Source organism: Phoxinus phoxinus (assembly GCF_949152265.1).
Source record: "Phoxinus phoxinus genome assembly, chromosome: 7".
Taxonomy (NCBI): Eukaryota; Metazoa; Chordata; class Actinopteri; order Cypriniformes; family Leuciscidae; genus Phoxinus; species Phoxinus phoxinus.
Genome location: NC_136882.1, coordinates 39,865,268 through 39,887,532, shown reverse-complemented (window position 1 = coordinate 39,887,532; position 22,265 = coordinate 39,865,268). Strand labels below are relative to the sequence as shown.

Sequence of the window (22,265 nt, the reverse complement as noted above, 5' to 3'; positions counted from 1 at the left end):
GTATTTTATAAATAAAGCCGACTTGAGTTCTGAGTGGTTGCTAGGGTGTTCAGGGCGGGTTTCTATGGTGTTGATGTGGTAATGCTAGAGTGTTCTAGCTAGGTGCTAATGTGTTGCTAGGGTATTCTAAAAATAAAGGTGACTTGAGTTCCAGGTGGTTGTTAAAGTGTAGCTGGTGTGTTCTATAAATAAAGGTGTCTTGAGTTCTGGGTGGTTGCTAGGGTGTTGCTGTGGTAATGCTAGAGTGTTCTAGGTGGTTACTAAAGTGTAGCTGGTGTGTTTATTAAATAAAGGTGTATTGACTTCTGACTGCTTAGGTGCTGCTATGTTGTTACTAGGGTGGTTGCTCATGTGTTGCTACATGGTTTCTAGGGTGTCCTGGTGGCTGCTAGGGTGATGCATGGGTGTTTTGGGTGGTTGCTAGGACATTGTTAAGGTGATGCAAGGTTGTCCTGGTGGTTGCTATGGTTTTGTAATGGTGTTCTGTGTGGTTGCTAGGGTGATCTGTATTGGTGTGCACTGCAGTCTGAGCTTCAGGAACACAGTGCTGCTGGTGTTGTACCTGTGCTCCGGCAGCGCCCCGCCGGCGAGCTTCACCACTGTGGGAAAAACATCCATCAGACTGGTTGGTTCGGTCACCTGTCGACCCGCGGTGAGACGCCCGGGCCAGTGGAATATTCCCGGCACTCGGATCCCTCCCTCCCAGCCGCCCATGGCTTTACCACCTAAACATACGAAATCATGTAGTGTATTTGCCTGTGTTTCTGTTCTTTTTGGAGCTTTGCACCATGTGTGAAGCGTGAACTCCTCCACCTAGGTTGTTTATATAGTGCTGCTGGATCGTTGCTAGGGTGTTCTGGATAGTTGCTAGGGTGATGAGTGTTCTGGGTTGTTACTATAGTGTTGCTAGGTGGTTGCTAGAATGTTCTGGATGGTTGCTAGGGTGATGCTAGAGTGTTCTGGGTTATTGCTATAGTGTTGCTATGGTGTAATGAATGGTTGCTATGACATTGCTAGGGTGATGTTTGAGTGTTGTTGGTACAGTGTTGCTAGGTGGTTGCTAAGGTGTTCTGGATGGTAACTAGGGCATTGCCAGGGTGATGCTAGAGTGTTCTGAGTTGTTGCTTATAGTGTTGTTAGCTGGATGCTAGGGTGATGCAAGTGTGTTCTGGGTTGTTGCTATAGTGTTGTTAGCTGGTTGCTAGGGTGATGCAAGTGTGTTCTGGGTTGTTTATATATTGATGTTAGGTGGTTGCTAGGGTGATGCAAGAGTGTTCTGGGTTGTTTCTATAGTGTTGTTAGGTGGTTGCTAGGGTGATGCAAGAGTGTTCTGGGTTGTTGCTATAGTGTTGTTAGCTGGTTGCTAGGGTGATGCAAGTGTGTTCTGGGTTGTTGCTATATTGATGTTAAGTGGTTGCTAGGGTGATGCAAGAGTGTTCTGGGTTGTTTCTATAGTGTTGTTAGGTGGTTGCTAGGGTGATGCAAGAGTGTTCTGGGTTGTTGCTATAGTGTTGTTAGCTGGTTGCTAGGGTGATGCAAGTGTGTTCTGGGTTGTTGCTATATTGATGTTAGGTGGTTGCTAGGGTGATGCAAGAGTGTTCTGGGTTGTTGCTATAGTGTTGTTAGGTGGTTGCTAGGGTGATGCAAGAGTGTTCTGGATGGTTGCTAAAGAGTTGCTAGGGTGGTGCTGGTTTGATATGATGCTTTCTTCTTACTTAGAACGACAGTGTATTTAGAACAACATTTTATTGTAGCAGTAAAACATCTCATTATTTGTAAACAAATCAAACGCTCTGGTCTGTTGTGCTGCCAGCCAATCACGTGTTGATGTTTAAAGGAGCACGATAGCTCTGAAGTTTCACAGGTTCACGCAGGTTTAGGTTGAGTAAATGATGACAGAATGTGTTGGTACCTCGATAGATCCCGTTCCAGCCTCCTCTCTGAGGGTCTTCGATGTGGCCGCCGTGATCAGATGTAAAGTACGTCAAGGTTTTCTCCGACAGGCCGAGCCTTTCGATGGTCTCCATCATTCTACCTGTGATCAAACACCTGATGTGATTGAGCTGCCGAGGTCACGTGACCGGAGCTTTTATGTTCCTTACATTAATTGTTACATTTGATTCATGAGAAGAAAATTCTATTTTGTTATATAGGAGTTATATTTTGCGTGAATGTTTTTTTAAAGATTGTTTGGCATTATGACATTTAATTATAACTAATAACTAATAATTAATTATTAATTATTTTATAAGTGATTTACAGGAAACAAATCTCATTTTTATTATCAATAATTTTTTTTATTACATTTTAAAGTATTTTACAATTTAATTAGTATTTTATTGCAGAAATAAAAATGTCTTTGTTTGCACAATTATAACTAAATGCCACAATGCAAAACAAATCATGTATAGGTGGTTGCTAGGGTGTTGTGGGTGGTTGCCAAAGTGTTGCTAGGTGGTAACTATGATGTTCTGGGTGATGCTAGAGTGTTCTGGGTCGTTGCTATAGTGTTGCTAAGTGGTTGCTAGGATGTTCTGGGTGGTTGCTAGGGCATTGCTAGGGTGATCTGTGTTGTTGCTATAGTGTTGCTAGGTGGTTGCTATGGTGTTCTGTGTGGTTGCTAGGGTGATGCTAGAGTTTTCCGGGTTGTTACTATAGTGCTGTTAGGTCGATGCTAGGGTGTTCTGGATAGTTGCTAGGGTGATACTAGAGTGTTCTGGGTTGTTGCTAGGATGTTCTGGATGGTTGCTTGGGTATTGCTAGGGTGATGCTAGAGTGTTCTGGGTTGTTGCTATAGGGTTGTTAGGTAGTTGCTAGGGTGATGCTAGAGTCTTCTGGATTGTTGCTATAGTGTTGCTAGGGTGTTCTGGATGGTTGCTATGGCATTGCTAGGGTGATGTTTGAGTGTTCTGGGTTGTTGGTATAGTGTTAATAGGTGTCCTGGATGGTTGCTAGGTCATTGGCAGGGTGATGCTAGAGTGTTCTGGGTTGTTGCTATAGTGTTGCTAGGGTGTTCTGGATGGTTGCTATGGCATTGCTAGGGTGATGTTTGAGTGTTCTGGGTTGTTGGTATAGTGTTGCTAGGCTTTTGCTAAGGTGTCCTGGATGGTTGCTAGGGTATTGGCAGGGTGATGCTAGAGTGTTCTGGGTTGTTGCTATAGTGTTGCTAGGGTGTTCTGGATGGTTGCTATGACATTGCTAGGGTGATGTTTGAGTGTTCTGGGTTGTTGGTATAGTGTTAATAGGTGTCCTGGATGGTTGCTAGGTCATTGGCAGGGTGATGCTAGAGTGTTCTGGGTTGTTGCTATAGTGTTGTTAGGTGGTTGCTAGGGTGATGCAAGAGTGTTCTGGGTTGTTGCGATAGTGTTGTTAGGTGGTTGCTAGGGTGATGCAAGAGTGTTCTGGGTTGTTGCGATAGTGTTGCTAGACTGTTGCTAGGGTGTTCTGGATGGTTTCTATGGCATTGCTAGGGTGATGCAAGAGTGTTCTGGGTTGTTGCGATAGTGTTGTTAGGTGGTTGCTAGGGGGATGCAAGAGTGTTCTGGGTTGTTGCGATAGTGTTGTTAGGTGGTTGCTAGGGGATGCAAGAGTGTTCTGGGTTGTTGCTATAGTGTTGCTAGGGTGTTCTGGATGGTTGCTATGGCATTGCTAGGGTGATGCTAGAGTGTTCTGGGTGGTTGCAAGGGTGTTGCTGGTTTGATTTGCTTTCTTCTTTCTTGGCACAGTTGTCTATTTACTGTTATCACTGTTAGCATGGGTCGGAAAGAACAGAAATCCATCCCTTACCAACCATCCAGTCCACTTCTTCCACGTTGTCCCCATACAGCCCATGTTTGCTCTTCCCGGCGAATCTCTTGGACACGAAGAGGGGCGTGTGCACGTGTGCAAACGACAGGAAGAGCAGGAAGGGCCCGTCTCGGTGTCTGACATCATAAATCACATGATCAACAATCACTCTAAACAGAAACCAAAGACGTTTCCCACGGCAGGCACAAAACAACAGCCCATAATCGCGAGTGTGGGAACGCCGGGAGACGAACAGCTGATCTGTCTCGACAGGTCTAGTGTCTGAATTACCACATTATTAAGCAAGCATGCATGCAGCTGAGCGTTACAGCTTCCTGTTCACGGGTGAATCTCAGCAAACATGCGGATCACGTGCGGATCAGACATTAGCACAAGATCAAAAGAAAATAATGAGAAATTATATTTTACATGATTTTTTTTTTTAAAAAGTGTTTAAAGATTGTTTTGCATTGTGTTGCATTTAAATAGAACACATTAATTCACTGTCAACAAATCCAATTTTTATTACAGTAATAAAAACGAGAATTAAATAGTAAAATACTTTATAATTTAACTATTTTTTTTATTTCAGTAATAAAATACATGTGTTTGCATTGTGATAAATTAATTGGTTATAATTATAAGAACTCAATGCATGTACAGGTGTTTGCTAGGGTATTCTGGCTGGTTGCTAAAGTGTTCATAGGTAGTTGATATGTGGTTGATAGGTGTTCTGGGTGGTTGCTAGGGCATTGCTATGGAGATACTGGGGTGTTCTGGGTCCTGGTCTGGGCTTAGTCCTGGGTGGCTGCTAGGGTGTTGCTAGGATGATACTAGGGTGTTTTGGGTGGTTGCTAGGATGATACTATGATGTTCTGGGTGATTGCTAGGGCATTGCTAGGGTGATACTGAGGTGTTTTAGGTGGTTGCTAGGATGATACTAGGGTGTTCTTGGTGGTTTTAGTCCTGGGTGGCTGCTAGGGTGTTGCTAGGATGATACTAGGGTGTTCTGGATGGTTGCTAGGATGATACTATGATGTTCTGGGTGATTGCTAGGGTGATACTGAGGTGTTTAGGTGGTTGCTAGGATGAAACTATGATGTTTTGTGTGGTTGCTAGGATGTTGCTAGGATGATACTAGGGTGTTCTTGGTGGGTGCTAAAGTATTGGTAGGGTCTTCTGGGTGGTTGCTAGAGCGTTGCTAGGATGATATTAGGGTGTTCTGGATGGTTGCTAGGATGATACTATGATGTTCTGTGTAGTTGCAAGGGCGTTGCTAGGATGAAATTAGGGTGTTCTGGGTGGTTGCTTAAGTGTTGCTAGGCACTTGTTATGTGGTTGCTTAATTAATTTTAATTGTATTAATTAATTCATTGTATTGCAGTAATATTTCATGAGAATCTCTATTTTTGCAATTTTTATCATTGAAGATAATAACAAACAAAACGTAAAATGTTTGGACACATGCTAATATATGATAGCAACATGCTAAACATTTTAAAACATGCTAATCATGCTAGCAACAAGTTAAATCATTTTAGCAACATGCTCATTATGATAGCAACATGTTAAAACATGTTAGCAATGTGTTAAATCATGCTATCAACATGCTCATGATAGCAACATGTCAAAACATGTTAGCAATGTGTTAAATCATGTAAGCAATATAATAATCATGCTAGTAATATGTTAAATAATGCTAGCAACATGTTAAATCATGTAAGCAACATGCTAATTCATGCAAGCAACATGTTAAATCATGTAAGCAAAATGCTAATAATGCTAGTAACAGGTTAAAACATGTTAGAAAAATGCTTATCATGCTAGCAACATGTTAAATAAATTTAACAACATGCTAATCATGATAGCAACATGCTAACAATGTGTTAAATCATGTTAGCAACCTGTCAAAACATGATAGCAATGCATTAAATGATGTTAGCAAAACATGCTAGCAGCATTCTAATGTCAGAATTAGAGAATTTCAGCCCACCTCTCCACGAACTGCTCCGCTTCACTCATGAGCCGCGCGTTCAGCGTCTCCGGGTCCAGCGGCTGCTCCACCACCTCGCCGTTCCTCATGACGATGCAGTTCCAGGTCCTCAGGAGCTCGAAGGGCACGAACCACGCGGAGAAGCTCAGCAGCGACAGAACGGCCAGAAGCGCCACGAGCGTCAGGCGGATCTGCATTAGCCCGGCGGCCCGGACCAGAAGCAGCGTGAGGAACGCGAGCGCCACCAGCGCAGAAATCCTCCGCAGCGTCTCCTGCAGGTCCACCAGGACATCTCTCCCTCCTCCAGGCTGGCAGTCGTTGAAGAAGGTGAAGGGAAGCCCGTAGAAGAAATCAAAGCCGTGATTGTTGGGATGGTGGCAGTGATCGTTCCTGCTCTCGCAGTTCACTCCCAGATGCCACTTACCTGAACACACCGTAAACACAACCAGGACATCTCACTCAGTTTAACCTGTTTTTCTAGTAGTTAGAGCGGCACTCGGTAACTCTAGCCACCGCTTTGCTGATGTTCTCAGCGAGCTCCCCTACAGCTGCGGTGCGTATATTTTTCACATCACTGTCGTAAAGTCACTCGCGGCGCGCCGGCGCCCTCCTCCACCTTTCTACCGCTGCTCATGTGCTTTTGTTATGGTCGGAGCCGGTGTGGTGAACAAATGAGTCCCAGACGCACCAACTTTATCGTGTGGAGCATGTCTACCGAGGTGGGTAATACATCATACACAGTATCATAAGCAGTTCGTGTTTCTCGCTCGTTCTCGCTTCTCACGAGACTTCCTATTTTCAACTAACCGGGACGTTAGTCCCAATGTTGCAAGGCTGGTTTTCCGCCTGGGAACGCTGGGGGGAGCGGGGAAAGTAACCATTCTCACCAGAACAGATTATTTAACCATCCAAATTATTTCTAAACGGATTTATTAAGCTGAAAAAGTTACCAAGTGCACATTTAAGCTTTCGAACGACACCTAATTTATGATGATTACTTAAATATGTGATGGGAACCTTTCAGTACCGGTTCAAAAGGCCTAACCTCCTTCTTTTGAAACATGGCTGAAAGAAGTGTTCTCTTGCATTAAATTGGAAAAAATCTGACTGTCACTCGCTGGTAAACTGTCCTTTGATAAACTGTGGCGCCCCTTTTTAGATTATACAAACCCAGAAGTACACTACGTGAACTCACTCAGAGGAACACACAGAAGAACATCAAGAGTTGAATAGAGTCGTTATTTTTGAGCACAAAAAGTATTCTGGTCGTTTGATAAACTTTAGGTTGAGCCGCTGTCGTCACTCGGACTATTATAAACATTGTCTTTACTAACTTTCTGGGCCGGCAAGTTTCAGTTACAACAGAAGCCTCTGGAGGAGTGACTGTGAGACCGCTCAGATTTAATCACTAATATCTTCATTAGTGTTCTGAAGATGAAGGAGAGTCTGACGGGGAACAACACGAGGAGAGTCATTACTGACTGAGTTTACATGTGTGTGTGAACTAACCCTAAAAACTGAGAATCCTTCCCTGTTTTTATCCTTCATGTTTTAGGTGAACTGAAATTAAAGCTGCAGTCCGTCGTTTTTCCTCTTTGTCGCCATCTCTGTTAGAAATCTGCAATTGCAGTTATTCGCGGAATTATTAACTGTGCGTGGGTAGTAAATCGGCATGAAACAGCGCGGATGAACACAATGTATTGAGGCTGCCGCGTCGCTGTGGATACTGTAACGTTACTGTCATCAGCAATCTCAGAGTATACTTTTTGAAAGTGTCAACATTAGAATTTTCATCGGAAAATGTCATCTGAACAAGTAAGTAACATTCACGTTTGTTCTGACCAAATTCGGGGGGTGGGGGGAAGCATTGCAGTAGCTATATCATGCTGATTAAATCTAACGATTGCTTATATCACGTCAAAACGTGAAAAATATATATATTTTTAAGTCTTTGGGTTTTACAACTGGTGAATCTCCAGTTGTCACTGGTGATTGTCGCTTTAAACTTTCGGGATCCGCCATACCAAGTGCTAAGCTAAATCTCCTCCATCATCCACACACGCTAGCTGGGGACTCCTTCTCTATGTGTACAGAAGTGACGTAATGACGCAAAGACATGCTCGAAATTCCCGCGGAAATCCACCAGTACCACTGGAATTAAAATCATTATTACAAGCTTACCGTTTTGAATCGAGGTAAGGCAAGCAGATCATTTTGAACACTGGCTGGTTACGTTTTTTTTCAAAAATGTCTTTTTTTATATTTTTAAACCCAAAAAAGTGCCGGACTGCAGCTTTAAATAAATAAAAGTGAAATAAAAAAATATAGACATTAAAATAAAAACACAAACTAAAAGTGAAAACATAAAATGTAAAAAAAATTATAATAAAAAATATCAATAGTATATCCATGATAATAAAATAACGCTTTCTTCTGTAAAACAGAGTATATTTTGAGAAACCAACGATAATTTGTAAGCAACCTTCAATGGTTTTCTTTATGCATACTATAATTTTTTTATTCATGCATGCAATAATAATAATTTTTAAGGTAATGCTTTTACAATAAGGTTAATTAGTTAACATTAGTTAATATATTAACAAAAATGAACTAACCGTGAGCAATACATTTGTTACTGTATTTGTTAATCTTTGTTAACGTTAGTTAATAAAAATACAGCTGTTCATTGTTTGTTCATGTTAGTTCACAGCGCATAAGTATTAGTAAATGTTGAAATTAACATTAACAAAGATTAATAAATGCCGTATAAGTGCAGTTCATTATTAGTTCTTGCTAACTAATGTAGTTAACTAATGAACCTTATTGTAAAGTGTTATCATTTCTACTATATGCATACATATTTTTCTTTATGTATTAAATAATTTTTATGCATGTTATAATTTATGGAGTCGTTTGCGACTGATTCACCCTCATACTAGGGCCCCGTTTACACGTACATGGTTATTTAGAAAAAAACGTCTCGGTTACGTATGTAACCCTCGTTCCCTGAGTACAGGGAACGGAGACGTACGTCGGGTTCCCCTGACGAATTGGGATCACGCTAGGGAGCCTATTACCTTCGAGAACTAAACAAAAAGCCAATGAACATTGGCATGCAACATTTGCATTCCGCGGACCCGCCCGTCAGCGCGGGTATAAAAGCCGGAAGTAAACATTGCATCATCGCTTTTCGCTGAGGAGCCGAAGTAACGGACCCCTGCGAAGGTGCAGCCACATGGCAAAGGGACGTACGTCTCCGTTCCCTGTACTCAGGGAACGAGGGTTACATACGTAACCGAGACGTTCCCTTTCGTCCAGGGAACTCCGACGTACGTCGGGTTCCCCTGACGAATTGGGATCCCTAATAAAACGCCATGGTGCTGGCCCCTTCCAGTGCCCAGCTAAGCCGCCCTACAGCAGTTTTTTCAATAAATTTCGGGGGCTGCTAGGAATCCACTGCTGTTCCGCAAGACCCACACAGAGGACATTGGATAACACTGGGAAGCGTGCCTCAACCCCCGGGGGAGGGGAGGCACACTACGGAAAACCAGGATGCCTGATCTGGCCTGGAATACTCATATGAATTCACATAGTGAACATATGGAGTCCCTGAGATGGTCCCAACCATCGGAATTGGGAGCGCATACAACAAGGACGACGGCGCGAGTCCGTCGGGGAAGACACGGCTGGACTGCACGTGGCAAAAACCGGTACACAAGACCACTGAACACCCAGTCTGCTACGACTCTAGCTAGAGGAGCAAACCTGGCGCCGGGCGGTCCGCTACGCCGGGCGCCGGGGGGGTGATGGAGGAGCTCAACGAGGTTACCACTTAGGGGCCAGCGGAGCGGAAGAGACGCACTTATCTGATTACAGAGTGGCGCAGCAAGCCGACACAACCTATTCCCTCGACCCACTGGACGAAGCCAGAACCCGGGAGGAAACCGGTTCCACACGGAGGTTATAGAACCTAGCAAACGTGTTAGGTGTCGCCCAGCCCCCAGCTCTACAAATGTCTGTCAGCGAGGCGCCTTGAGCCAACGCCCAAGAAGCGGCAACCCCTCTAGTTGAGTGAGCGCGCAACCTGGGGGGACAAGGCTCACCCTGAGCCTCATAGGCTCGGGTGATGGCATCCACTATCCAGTGGGCTAACCTCTGCTTGGAGACGGCCTTCCCCTTCTGCCGGCCTCCGTAACAGACAAGGAGCTGGTCTGAGGTCCTGAAGCTTTGCGTTCTGTCAACGTAACACCGCAAGGAGCGGACGGGACAGAGAAAAGCTAGGGCTGGGTCTGCCTCCTCCTGGGGCAGCGCTTGCAGGTTCACTACCTGATCTCTAAACGGAGTGGTAGGAACCTTGGGCACATATCCGGGGCGGGGTCTCAGTGTTACATGGGACAGGCCCGGCCCGAACTCTAGGCACGATTCGTCGACCGAAAATGCTTGCAGATCCCCGACCCTTTTAAAAGAAGCCAATGCTAACAGGAGCGCTGTCTTAATAGACAGGATATCAAGCTCTACTGTCAGCAAAGGCTCAAAGGGAGGACTCTGGAGAGCTCTCAGTACCAGAGTCAAGTCCCAAGGGGGTACAGAGTGTACAGGGCGAGGAGGGTTCAACCTCCTAGCACCCTTCAGGAATCTGATGACCAGGTCGTGCTTTCCCACCGACTTATCGTCAACTGCATCGTGATGCGCCGCAATGGCAGCGACATACACTTTGAGGGTTGGAGGGGACAGCCTACGCTCCAACCCATCTTGCAGGAAAGAAAGCACAACGCCGATCGGGCAAGTTCGGGGGTCCTCCTGACGGGAGGAGCACCAAGCGACGAACAGGTTCCACTTCAACGCATAGAGGCGCCTCGTAGAGGGGGCTCTAGCGGAAGCGATAGTGTCTACCACTGCCTGTGGCAGCCCACTCAGAACCTCCGCGTCCCGTCCAGGGACCAGACATGGAGTTTCCAGAGGTCTGGACGCGGGTGCCGTAGAGTGCCCCGTCTCTGAGAAAGTAGATCCTTCCTCAGAGGAATCGGCCAAGGAGGGGCTGTCGAGAGGAGCATGAGTTCTGGGAACCAAGTCCTGGTGGGCCAGTAGGGCGCCACTAGCAAGACCTGCTGCTCTTCCTCCCTGACCTTGCACAGAGTCTGCGCAAGAAGGCTCACTGGGGGGAACGCATATTTGCGTAGGCCCCGGGGCCAGCTGTGAGCCAGGGCGTCCGTGCCGAGGGTCCCCTCGGACAGGGAGTAAAACCACTGGCAATGGGTCGTGTCCGGAGAGGCGAACAGGTCGACCTGTGCCGCTCCGAAGACACTCCAAATCAGCTGGACCGCCTGGGGATGGAGTCGCCACTCTCCGGGCAGGGGGGTGAACCGTGAAAGCTCGTCGGCCACACGGTTGAGAGCCCCCGGCACGTAAGCGGCATGAAGCGACCTCAGATGCTTCTGACTCCATAGGAGGAGGTGGGAGGCGAGTCGCGACATACGACGGGAGCGTAGACCACCTTGACGGTTGATGTACGCAACGGTCGCAGTGCTGTCCGTACGGACCAGTACGTGCTTGTGTCTGAGAACCCCTACGAGGCGACACAGAGCTAGGCGTACTGCTTGCAACTCCAGGCAGTTGATGTGCCAATGCAGCTGGGGCCCCGTCCACAGACCCGAGACTGCATGCCCTTTGTACGTGGCCCCCCACCCCGTGGCCGAGGCATCTGTGAAAACCACAGCATGCCTGGAAACCTGGATCAGGGGCACTCCAGCCCGAAGGAACGCAGGGTCCGACCACGGGGAGAAGGTTTGGCGGCAGTGCGGGGTCACTTGGACCCGGAACGTACCACTCTGCCACGCCCACCTCGGGACTCGATCGTGAAGCCAGCGCTGTAGCGGTCTCATATGTAACAGGCCGAGCGGTGTAATTGCCGCTGCGGCCGCCATATGCCCCAGGAGCCTCTGAAATTGTTTCAGTGGAACCGCTGTCCTGCCTCGAAAAGACCTGAGGCAGGTGAGCACTGACTGGACGCGCTCCTCTGTGAGGCGCGCAGTCTGGGCGACCGAGTCCAGCTCCATACCGAGATAAGAGATCCTCTGCGTGGGGCAGAGTTTGCTCTTGTCCCAGTTGACCTGAAGACCCAACTGACTGAGATGCCGGAGCACCATGTCCCTGTGTTCGCACAGAACATCCCGAGAGTGAGCTATAATGAGCCAGTCGTCGAGGTAATTGAGGATGCGAACGCCTTGCTCTCTCATGGGAGCAATGGCCGCCTCCGCGACTTTCGTGAAGACACGGGGGGACAGGGCCAGCCCGAAGGGTAGGACTCTGTACTGATACGCTCGACCCTCGAACGCAAACCGCAGGAACGGTCTGTGTCGAGGAAGTATCGAGACGTGAAAGTAAGCGTCCTTCAGGTCGATTGCTGCAAACCAATCCCGGGGACGGATGCATTCGAAAATGCGCTTCTGCGTGAGCATCTTGAAGGGGAGTTTGTGCAGGGCCCGATTCAAGGAACGCAGGTCCAGGATCGGTCGTAACCCACCGCTTTTCTTGGGTACAATGAAGTAGGGGCTGTAAAACCCGGACCTCATCTCGGCAGGAGGGACCGGCTCGATCGCGTCCTTCGCCAGCAGGACATCGATCTCTTTCCGCAGGACAGGGGCATCCTCTGACCGCACACGGGTGAAGAGAATGCCCCTGTACCTGGGAGGCCGGCGGGCAAACTGAATTGCGTAGCCGAGCCGAATGGTGCGGAGGATCCACCGGGACGGAGCTGGAAGCGCTAGCCAGGCCTCCAGGAACCGAGCGAGTAGACCCACCCGGACCACCGGCGTACCCGCGGGGGGGCAGCAGGGCGGGGGACAGGGACCCGGCTCCAGCGACGACGTGGCGACCGCGAGCGGGGTCTGGGCGCAGGTACTGACACCTACCTGTCCACTCCGGGGGGCAGACGGCAGAGAGGGTTCTTCGTGTACCCTCTGCTGCGGGCCGCCCCCTGGCGAGGGGAGGGGGAGAGACGAGGAACGAGGCCCTGACTCCTCGCAACCCCGTCTCTGCACCTCCGTGGCCAGCCGCAGGCCGGGGCGGCGCGGAGGGTTCCGCGAGGCCGCTACCCGCAGGCTGGGGAGAGGGGAGCGGGGGCCGTGTCGCACTGAGACGACACGGGCCGCCGCTGCGACCCTCTCGCACGGGGGAGACTGCGTGCCCGACAGTCTCGGCCGTGGATGACCTGGAAAAGGATGCGGAAACTGCTCTTTTATTGATAAAGTGGGTACCACTGACTGTGTCAGTGGCGGAACAAAAATAAACCAAGGATTCTCCACCCGGCCCTCCCCCGGGGGAAGGAGGCGAATAGGGACCGCCTCCCGCAGAGCAGCAGCATCCGTTTCCAGGTCGCCCGTCTCAGGAACGACGTCCACCTCTCTTCTTCCTGGAAGGTGCAGGTGGCGTCGGAGCGGGCTGGGCCGCCCTCTTACGGCCCGACCTCCGTCCCCCAGGCTGAGGCTGCTGGCCTGGAGGGGGAGCGGCCGCAGGAGGACGACCTCGGCGACGAGCGGCCGGAGGCTGTGCGGCAACAGGAGTTGGGCCAGCAGCGGCCTTCCTCCTGTGCAGGACATGCCGCATAGCTTCCGACTGCTTCTGGGCGGCGGAAAACTCTTGGGCCAAGTTATCCACCGCCTCGCCGAAGAGGCCCCCTTGGGACACGGGGAAGTCGAGAAGTTTGTTCCTCTCGGCTTCCCGCATATCCGCAAGGGTAAGCCATAGGTGGCGCTCCTGGACCACAAGCGTGGACATCGCCCGACCCAGCGAACGTGCGGTAACCTTCGTCGCCCGTAGAGCGAAGTTGGTCGCCGCACGCAGCTCCTGCAGCAAGGCCGGGTCGGGACCACCCCCCTGCAGGTCATGGAGTGCTTTGGCCTGGTGGACCTGAAGCAGAGCCATGGCATGCAGGGCGGAGGCGGCGTCTCCACACGCCTTATAGGCCTCCCCGGTTAGACCCGAGGAGAACCTACAGGCGCGGGAGGGGAGTGAAGGGGCACCCCGCCAGGTGGAAGCGGTCTTCGGACACAGCTGCATCGCGATAGACCGCTCCACTGTGGGGATTCCCTCGTACCCGTGCGCCGCCCCGCCGTCAAGGGTGGTGAAGAGGGAGGGGCGAGGAGGCCCCCGCCGGTACGCCAGAGGCGCCGACCAGGACTTCCTCAACTCCTCATGCACTTCAGGGAAGAAAGGCACTGGAGCGGTACGCGGGGCATCCGCACGTACCGCAGCAGGCCAATCATCAAGCCGCGAATGCGAGGGCCCGGGCGGAGGGTTCCACTCGAGTCCCACATTCGCGGCCGCCCTTTCGAGCATAGCAACCACCTCGGGATCAGCGTCAGCTGCAGCCACCGCACCCGAAGGGGGTGGAGCCGCTGACTCCTCACCCGAAGATGATTGCACCTCTTCCGATGCCGCGATAGACATCTGGTCCTCCGGGGGCGCTCCAAAGGAAACAACCGGAACCGTGCGGGACGGCCCCGGAAGTTCCGCCGGAAGCGCCGCTGGCAGCGAGCTGCTAGAGGAGTGGGAAGCTCGCGAGGATGTTTCACCACACGAGACATTCCGCACTGTAACCCTCATACGCTCACCAACGGGAATGACCGAAGTAGCCGCCTGTCGAACTGAACCGGCAGACGAACTAGATCGAGCATTATCCGAAGGGACTCCCCCATATTTCAGGGATCTCAGTCTCGAGCGGAGCGTCGCGATGGCCATGCTCCCACAGAGAGAGCATGACTCATCCAACAACGCTGCCTCAGCATGCCTTAAGCCCAAACATGCGAGACAGTGTTGATGGCCATCATCCGGAGGGAGAAGTCTACCGCATCCAGAAACGCACGGGTGAGTCGACATCCTGAAAAGGACGCGAAACACCCGCCAGCTCTTTTAGATAGAAAAGAGAGAGAGAAAACAAGAGAGAGAGAGAGAGAGAGAAAACGCCGAAGCGCCGAGGGACCACCGCAGCAGACAGACGGGGGAAAACTGCAACCCTTTGCTGCCGAAGGCGAAGATCGCTGCACCGCGCCGTCACACCAGCGATTCTGCTCTCCAGGTATTTCTTTATTTTCGTTCTCCAGAAGGCTTGCTTTGAAGTCAACAGGAACTGAGGCTCCGAAGCGAAAGGCGATGATGCAATGTTTACTTCCGGCTTTTATACCCGCGCTGACGGGCGGGTCCGCGGAATGCAAATGTTGCATGCCAATGTTCATTGGCTTTTTGTTTAGTTCTCGAAGGTAATAGGCTCCCTAGCGTGATCCCAATTCGTCAGGGGAACCCGACGTACGTCGGAGTTCCCTGGACGAAAGGGAACTGACATTTTCCTTCGTTTACATGCAAACGGAGAATTCAACTCTTAAATTCAACTCAATTCTTTCTAGAAACTCCGACCCGAGTGGAGATTTTGGAAAACTTAGTTTGCATGTAAACTGAGAAAAACTGAGTTTTAGGCAGCCGACGTCACAGTATGAGACTATTCTGATTGGCTAACGTGGACTTGAGCTTCTCGTAACACTGCCACCTACAGGTCTGGCGGGCTCTAGACGCATTATACACACGGGTTCGAGTAAACGAACACTTTCCTGAAAACTGACAGGTGTGCACGATGTTATTTTTTTAAACAGAGAGGGTGAAATGTCCGTTTATGAAAATAGCCGGCCATGTGTAAACGTAGCCTAGTATGTATTAAGTGTCTTACCCACAATGCCGGTGGTGTAACCCTGCTTTTGCAGAAGTTTAGCGAAGGTGGTTTCGTTAGGAGGAAGTCCTCCAGATCCAGCGAGGAACAGAATCACCTGCACTCGACCTGTGCTGCCCAGACCTACACACACACACACACACACACACACACACACACACACACACACACACACACACACACACACACACACACACACACACACACACACAGCACCACTATTATAGAGGAACAATATCACTGCAATCACTTTCAGAACGATCTTTTCCAGCTGATGAACGATATAAACATTGACAGCCAATCAGAATCCATCAACAGAACGACAAAACTCAAGGATGGATTCTGATTGGCTGTCAATGTTTACATCATTTATCAGCTGGAAAAGCTCGTTCTGAAAGTGATTCCAGTGATTTCATTCCTCTGTGTTATTTTTTAAAACTGATTAGAGGAAATCGTCTAGAAACGTATATAATGTGAAACTAATATATTATATAGACTCATTACATGCAAAGTGAGATATTTCAAGCCTTTATTTGTTATAATTTTGATGATTATGATGGCTTATGAAAACCCCAAATTCAAAATTAGAATATTGTGAAAAGGTTTTCATAAGCTGTAAGCCATAATCATCAAAATTATAACTACTAAAGGCTTGAAATATCTCACTTTGCATGTAATGAGTCTATATAATATATTAGTTTCACCTTTTAAGTTGAATTACTGAAATAAATGAACTTTTGCACAATATTATCACTTTTCCAGTGTTTTCCAGACCTGGAAATTACTAAAAAACAAATTCCATACTTTTACACACTGCGTAGGAACCCAGTAATGTGCGCCGGCGATATGTTATGTCCTAAATTAATACATGATTAACTAACTGTATTTTTCTATGTACATTTCTGAAATGCATTTTCTGTGAAGCTGCTTTGAAACAATATGTATTGTGAAAAGCGCTATACAAATAAATTTGAATTGAATTGAATAATGTCAACAGGTACAGCTTTTTGATTTTAATAACTAGGGCTTGACATTATAACACCAGCCGACACGCCAGATGTGTATTTCAGCAGCGGCGCGAAACGCAGTCAAGCTTTGGTGGGTTGAATTTTTATATATAATATACTTACACAGTTTTCAATGGTAGTCTTTTAAAAAGGTCTCTGAAATAATAAACTATGTGTAATCTAGTGTTGCCAAAACTTGCCGAGTATTCTCGTGAACACAGTCCGCTCTGTTTTAAGTGAATGTAAACTTTGAGAAAAAAAACATGTGTAACAGTGTAAACTAGGGTCGCCACCCGTCCCTTAAAATACAGAATCATCCCGAATTTACAAGTAAGAGGATGCGTCCCGTATCAAATCAATAAGGGATGCGATTTGTCCCGTATTTTACATTAGGCCCACACATAGTTGAATAAAAACATAAGGATTTTGCAGTATGGATAATACTAATAGCAAATATAAATTTAATTAATTTAGGGCTATATAAATAAATAATTTTTTTTTTTTTTTACAAAAACAGTAAAAAAATAAAAAAGAAAGTAAAATTCACTTTATAAAAGACCCACATTTCTAACGTTCATGGATATGGATAATTTTAGTGTGAGATTTTTGCCCATCTTTTGGAAAATGCCGTTTTAAAAGTAAAGAAAGATCACTTTAGTAGATGGCTGCAGAGCTACACCATTTGCTATTTGACTAAAATACATATTATTTTCATAAGTTTTTAGTTGGATTCATATTGAAAATTCATCCTCAAAATCAGAAACAACGCAAAACACACATAAACAGTGGCAAAGTGGCAAACTACAGATGATATTAAAAAACAGATGTTTGAAATTGGAAAAAGTCGAAAAGTTTATACACCCCCTCTATGGGGGGTGGGGGTGAATGGGTGTCCCTTATTTTGCCACACTGAAGGTGGCAACCCTAAGTGTAACGGTCTTAAAGTGACAGCGGCCTAATAAACATGCAGCTAAATTATGAGATAATATAAAAAATAATAAAAAATCTAATGGTATCGATGTGGAAATTGTGGCCAGTAAAAATGCTGAGTAACTTTGGAAAACCAAATAAGCAAAGAATAATGTCAAGCCCTGATAATATTAGAGCTGGTGGATTATGTTGGTCATTATGGAAATGATCTGACTTCTCATATATTTGTGCATTAATGATATCTCTCCTCTGTATAGCGGCCGGTCGTGTTTCCTCACCGGCGCGGAGAGCGTAGCGGCCCGTCATGAACGCGGTTCTGCTGGGAGTGCAGAGAGGAGCCGCGGAGACGTGATGGGTCAGTTTCAGTCCAGCTGCGGCCAGACGGTCGATGTTAGGAGTCCTTCACACACATATGAGGAAACCATCCACACATTAATACAGTTTACAATGTTTCAGACCTAAACTGTATGTACGGTATACTGTCCATGTCCAGAAAGGTAATAAAGACATCATCAAAGTAGTCCATGTGACATCAGTGGGTTAGTTAGAAGTTTTTGAAGCATCGAAAATACTTTTTGGTCCAAAAATAACACAAAATAAGACTTTATTCAGCATTGTATTCTCTCCCGGGTCTGTTGTGAATCTGCGTTCAGGACTCCGCAGTGACGCCGCTGACGTAAGACGCTGATGACGTGTTATCTGGTGCGCCCGAGCTTCGTTTACAGTCTGAGGGAGACGCACGCTATATTCAAGCTATTCTACATTGTTTGCGTGGATATCATTTTTTTAATGGTGCGTAAATGTGCATGTCGCGGATGAGACACTTTTACAGCGTGCGTTTCCCTCAGTCTATAAATGAAGCTCGGGCGCACCAGATAACACGTCATCAGCGTCTTACGCCATCAGCGTAACTGTGAAGGATTGACAACAGACCCGGGAGAGAATACAATGCTGAATAAAGTCTTATTTTGTGTTATTTTTGGACCAAAAAGTATTTTCGATGCTTCAAAAACTTCTAACTAACCCACTGATGTCACATGGACTACTTTGATGATGTGTTTATTACCTTTATGGACATGGACAGTATACTGTATATACAGTTTCAATGGAGGGACAGAAAGCTCTCGGACTAAATCTAAAATATCTTCAACTGTGTTCCGAAGATGAACGGAGGTCTTACGGGCTTAGAACGACATGAGGGTGAGTCATTAATGACATTATTTTCATTTTTGGGTGAACTAACCCTTTAAGCCGGGACCGTGGAACATGAAGGAGACCTTGGCTAGAGGATCTAAGGGACCTGGGGGCTACATGTGGATGAATAATACCAGCTATGTAGCTGGGCGTGAAGAGCTTTAAAAACCATCAGCAGTATTTTAAATTGTATCCTAGATTGGATTGGAAGCCAGTGCAGGGAGGCTAGAACAGGTGTAATGTGTTCACGCTTTTTTGTATTCGTGAGCAGCCTAGCCGCTGCATTTTGGACCATCTGAAGCCGTGCGACCAGTGTTAGAGGGAGACCAAAGTAGAGAGAGTTACAATAGTCTAGACGGGAGGTTATAAACGCATGGATGACTTTTTCCAGATCATTGTATGACAAGACAGACTTAAGTTTGGAAATTATTCTTAATTGATAAAAGCTAGCCTTTACAACAGATGATATTTGTTTGTGCAGGTTAAGATGGGAGTCTAAAATCACACCCAGGTTACGTGCATGTGATTTAACATAGGGGGCAAGGGAGCCAAAGTTGACAGGGATCGAGTTTTTTGACTTTGAAGGGCCAAAAACAATATCCTCAGTTTTGTTGTCATTTAACTGAAGGAAATTGTTAGCCATCCAGATTTTAATTTCTTTCAAACAGTCTAAAAGTTGCTGCATGGATTTGTCAGATTTGAGTGGGATGTACAGTTGGGAGTCATCTGCATAGAAATGGAATGAAATATTGAATTTTCGGATGATATTACCTAGTAATGTAGAGACAGAAAAGTACTGGACCCAGAATGGATCCCTGAGGGACACCATAAGACGCAGGGGACACCATATTTAGCATATTGTTTTTCACAATTACTCAATTTTTACAGTGAGCAGCGAATATCATTTTACTATTATTATTGCTTTCAAAATATGCATAACGCAACGGTTTAACATTTGTTGTAATCTAATGATTTTGCAGTTCTTATTTTGACAAAAAGCATAAATAAAACTATTATTTAAAAAAAAATACTGCATCTAGGGCTGTAAACGATTAATTGTGATTAATCGAATCCAAAATAAAAGTTTGTGTTTATATTTAAGAAAAATATGTTATTTATATATAAAATAGTTATATATAAATCATATAAAAATATATATGCAGTATATAAATGCAAATATTTCTCAAATATATACATGCATGTGTGTGTATTTATATATACAAAATAATGATACACAATACACACACATATATCATGTAAACACAAACTTTAATTTTGGATTCGATTAATCGCGATTAATCGTTTATGGCCCTAACATCCATTAAAAAAAAAAAAAAAAAAAAAAAAAAAAAATCTATAAATTTTCCTTTCGTATTTCAAGGACAGAATAACACCATCCGGGTCTGAAACAACACGAGTAAATGATGACAGAATCCAATTATTATTTTATTAAGTGCAGTTTCATTAACCTGATGGTGTCGTTTCCATAGCAACCGATATCTCCGATGCCCAGATCATCCACCATCATCAGGACGAAGTTGGGTCTGGCATCAGGATCTGCGTTTGAGACACACAAGCTGGACTGGAACAGAACCAGTAAACCAGCAGCAACACACCTGCAAAAGCACACCACCAGATAACCACTCAGTTTCCCTGACAGCAACACATTATGAGTTATGATTTATGAAATCTGCAGATGCATGAAACCTCAAGCTCGTGTCCATCATCAGCATCTGGAGATGATCCTCTAAACTGCAGGTGAGGAGATGATTGACATGTTCAGATTGATTAAAGTTGACATATAGGTGTGCAGAATGCATGAAAACACGTGATCACGGAAATGACAACACTCGCACGCGCTTCTGCTGGAGTTTGATCATACAGTAACGTTACATATACAAACATGCTTACTTTACACATGTCAGCTCAGATTCTCTCTTTAGGTTTCTTTTATATGCTTACCTTCCCTTAAACAGTCAGTGTCCCCGATTCTTCACCGGGCTTACACTCACTATTCCTCTTTTACCGACAGGATACTTCACATTCACAGCGTACTCGCGAAAGACGCACTTACCGTAAACACTCATATACAGACGCATGTATTAATGAGCGAACCATACGACCTCGGTTTATATATAAATTATTAACTAATGTTAACAGAATGAGTGCAGAATGATTCGACACATGCATGTGTGATTGTTATACTTGTTTGTTTTATTTTAAACCGAGTGTGTTAAAACAGTATGCGCGGATAGACAACACTGCACGGTAGATTCGAACAAAGAGCCTTTTACCCAAAGTCCCAAAGTCTGCTTTCACAGCTCATGTTGTTTGCCTGGAAAAACTGCTTCTGCACAACTCAAACCTTCATTTAAATGTGAGCAAAAATAAATAAATAAATAATAACTAGGCATAATTAGCATATTATTTATGCATTACATAAATTTAGAACATTGTGCAAAAGTTGATTTATTTCAGTAATTCAACTTAAAAGGTGAAACTAATATATTATATAGACTCATTACATGCAAAGTGAGAAATTTCAAGCCTTTATGTGTTATAATTTTGATGATTATGGCTTACAGCTTATGAAAACCCCAAATTCAAAATTAGAATATTGTAAAAAAGGTTTTCATAAGCTGTAAGCCATAATCATCAAAATTATAACACATAAAGGCTTGAAATTTCTCACTTTGCATGTAATGAGTCTATATAATATATTAGTTTCACCTTTTAAGTTGAATTACTGAAATAAATCAACTTTTGCACCATATTCAATTTTTTCCAGTTTCGCCGGTATATCACAATGGGTATTGCTACTATTATTAATGATTATTTACATTCTTTTTATTAGTAATATAATGAGCTAATCCTGTGGAGAGTTCATCATAGCTACAATAATGAGAAATAGGCCTATATAATTCCTCAAAGAAGATCAATTGCTTTTAATTTATTTTTGTAATAATGTAATAATGTATAATTAATGTAATAATATTATGCATTATAACATAATGTAAATTATTGCTATTATTATTATTATTGGAAACAGAACACTTTATTTTACAGTGTTACACATGTTAGTAATGACTTTAAATTATGCATGATTATGCATTAAACCCCAGCCCTATAGTAAGTACATGTAGTTATTATTATTACTCAGTACTTAAATGTATAATTTACGGAAGCCCAGAAAAATCTGTAAAAAAAAAAAAAAATACATGTAATTTTTTTTTTTTTTAAACAGTGTGAAAAAAAATTGTGCCAATTTTTTTCTAGCATTTCGAGATTAAAGTCGAAATATTTCGAGATTAAAGTCAAAATATTTTGACTTTAATCTCGAAATATTTTGACTTTAATCTCGAAATGCTAGAAAAAAATTGGCACAAATTTTTTTTCACACAGATTTTTTTTTACAGATTTTTTTTTTTTTTTTACATTGCGGTTCAGGGCTTCCGTAATAATTACACTGTAACACTGACATTAAAATCATGTAACCTTATTATTATAACTTATTACCAATAATTTGCATTGTTATTGTTGTTATAGCTAAAATAATGAATAATAATCCCTCTAATGTTACGTGATTGGTATTTCATGTTTGTGCAGTTCTGGTTTGTGTCATGAAATCATTGCATTA

At 45.2% G+C, this 22,265-nt stretch overlaps 1 protein-coding gene across 1 annotated transcript in view; it reads right to left on the bottom strand.

The window, feature by feature from the left end:
- arsh (arylsulfatase H) overlaps positions 1 to 20,709 on the bottom strand; it is a 24,194-nt gene extending 3,485 nt beyond the window's left edge. The window contains exons 1-9 of the mRNA XM_079619924.1: positions 20,591 to 20,709; positions 20,336 to 20,380; positions 20,098 to 20,244; positions 17,713 to 17,834; positions 15,498 to 15,620; positions 5,780 to 6,203; positions 3,787 to 3,923; positions 1,913 to 2,035; positions 563 to 725 (exon numbers count right to left, since the gene is read on the bottom strand). Coding sequence (XP_079476050.1) covers positions 563 to 725; positions 1,913 to 2,035; positions 3,787 to 3,923; positions 5,780 to 6,203; positions 15,498 to 15,620; positions 17,713 to 17,834; positions 20,098 to 20,244; positions 20,336 to 20,361 — 1,265 coding nt within the window. The 5' untranslated portion in view covers positions 20,362 to 20,380; positions 20,591 to 20,709. The remainder of the gene's footprint in view (positions 1 to 562; positions 726 to 1,912; positions 2,036 to 3,786; positions 3,924 to 5,779; positions 6,204 to 15,497; positions 15,621 to 17,712; positions 17,835 to 20,097; positions 20,245 to 20,335; positions 20,381 to 20,590) is intronic.
- Positions 20,710 to 22,265: the final 1,556 nt, after the last annotated feature.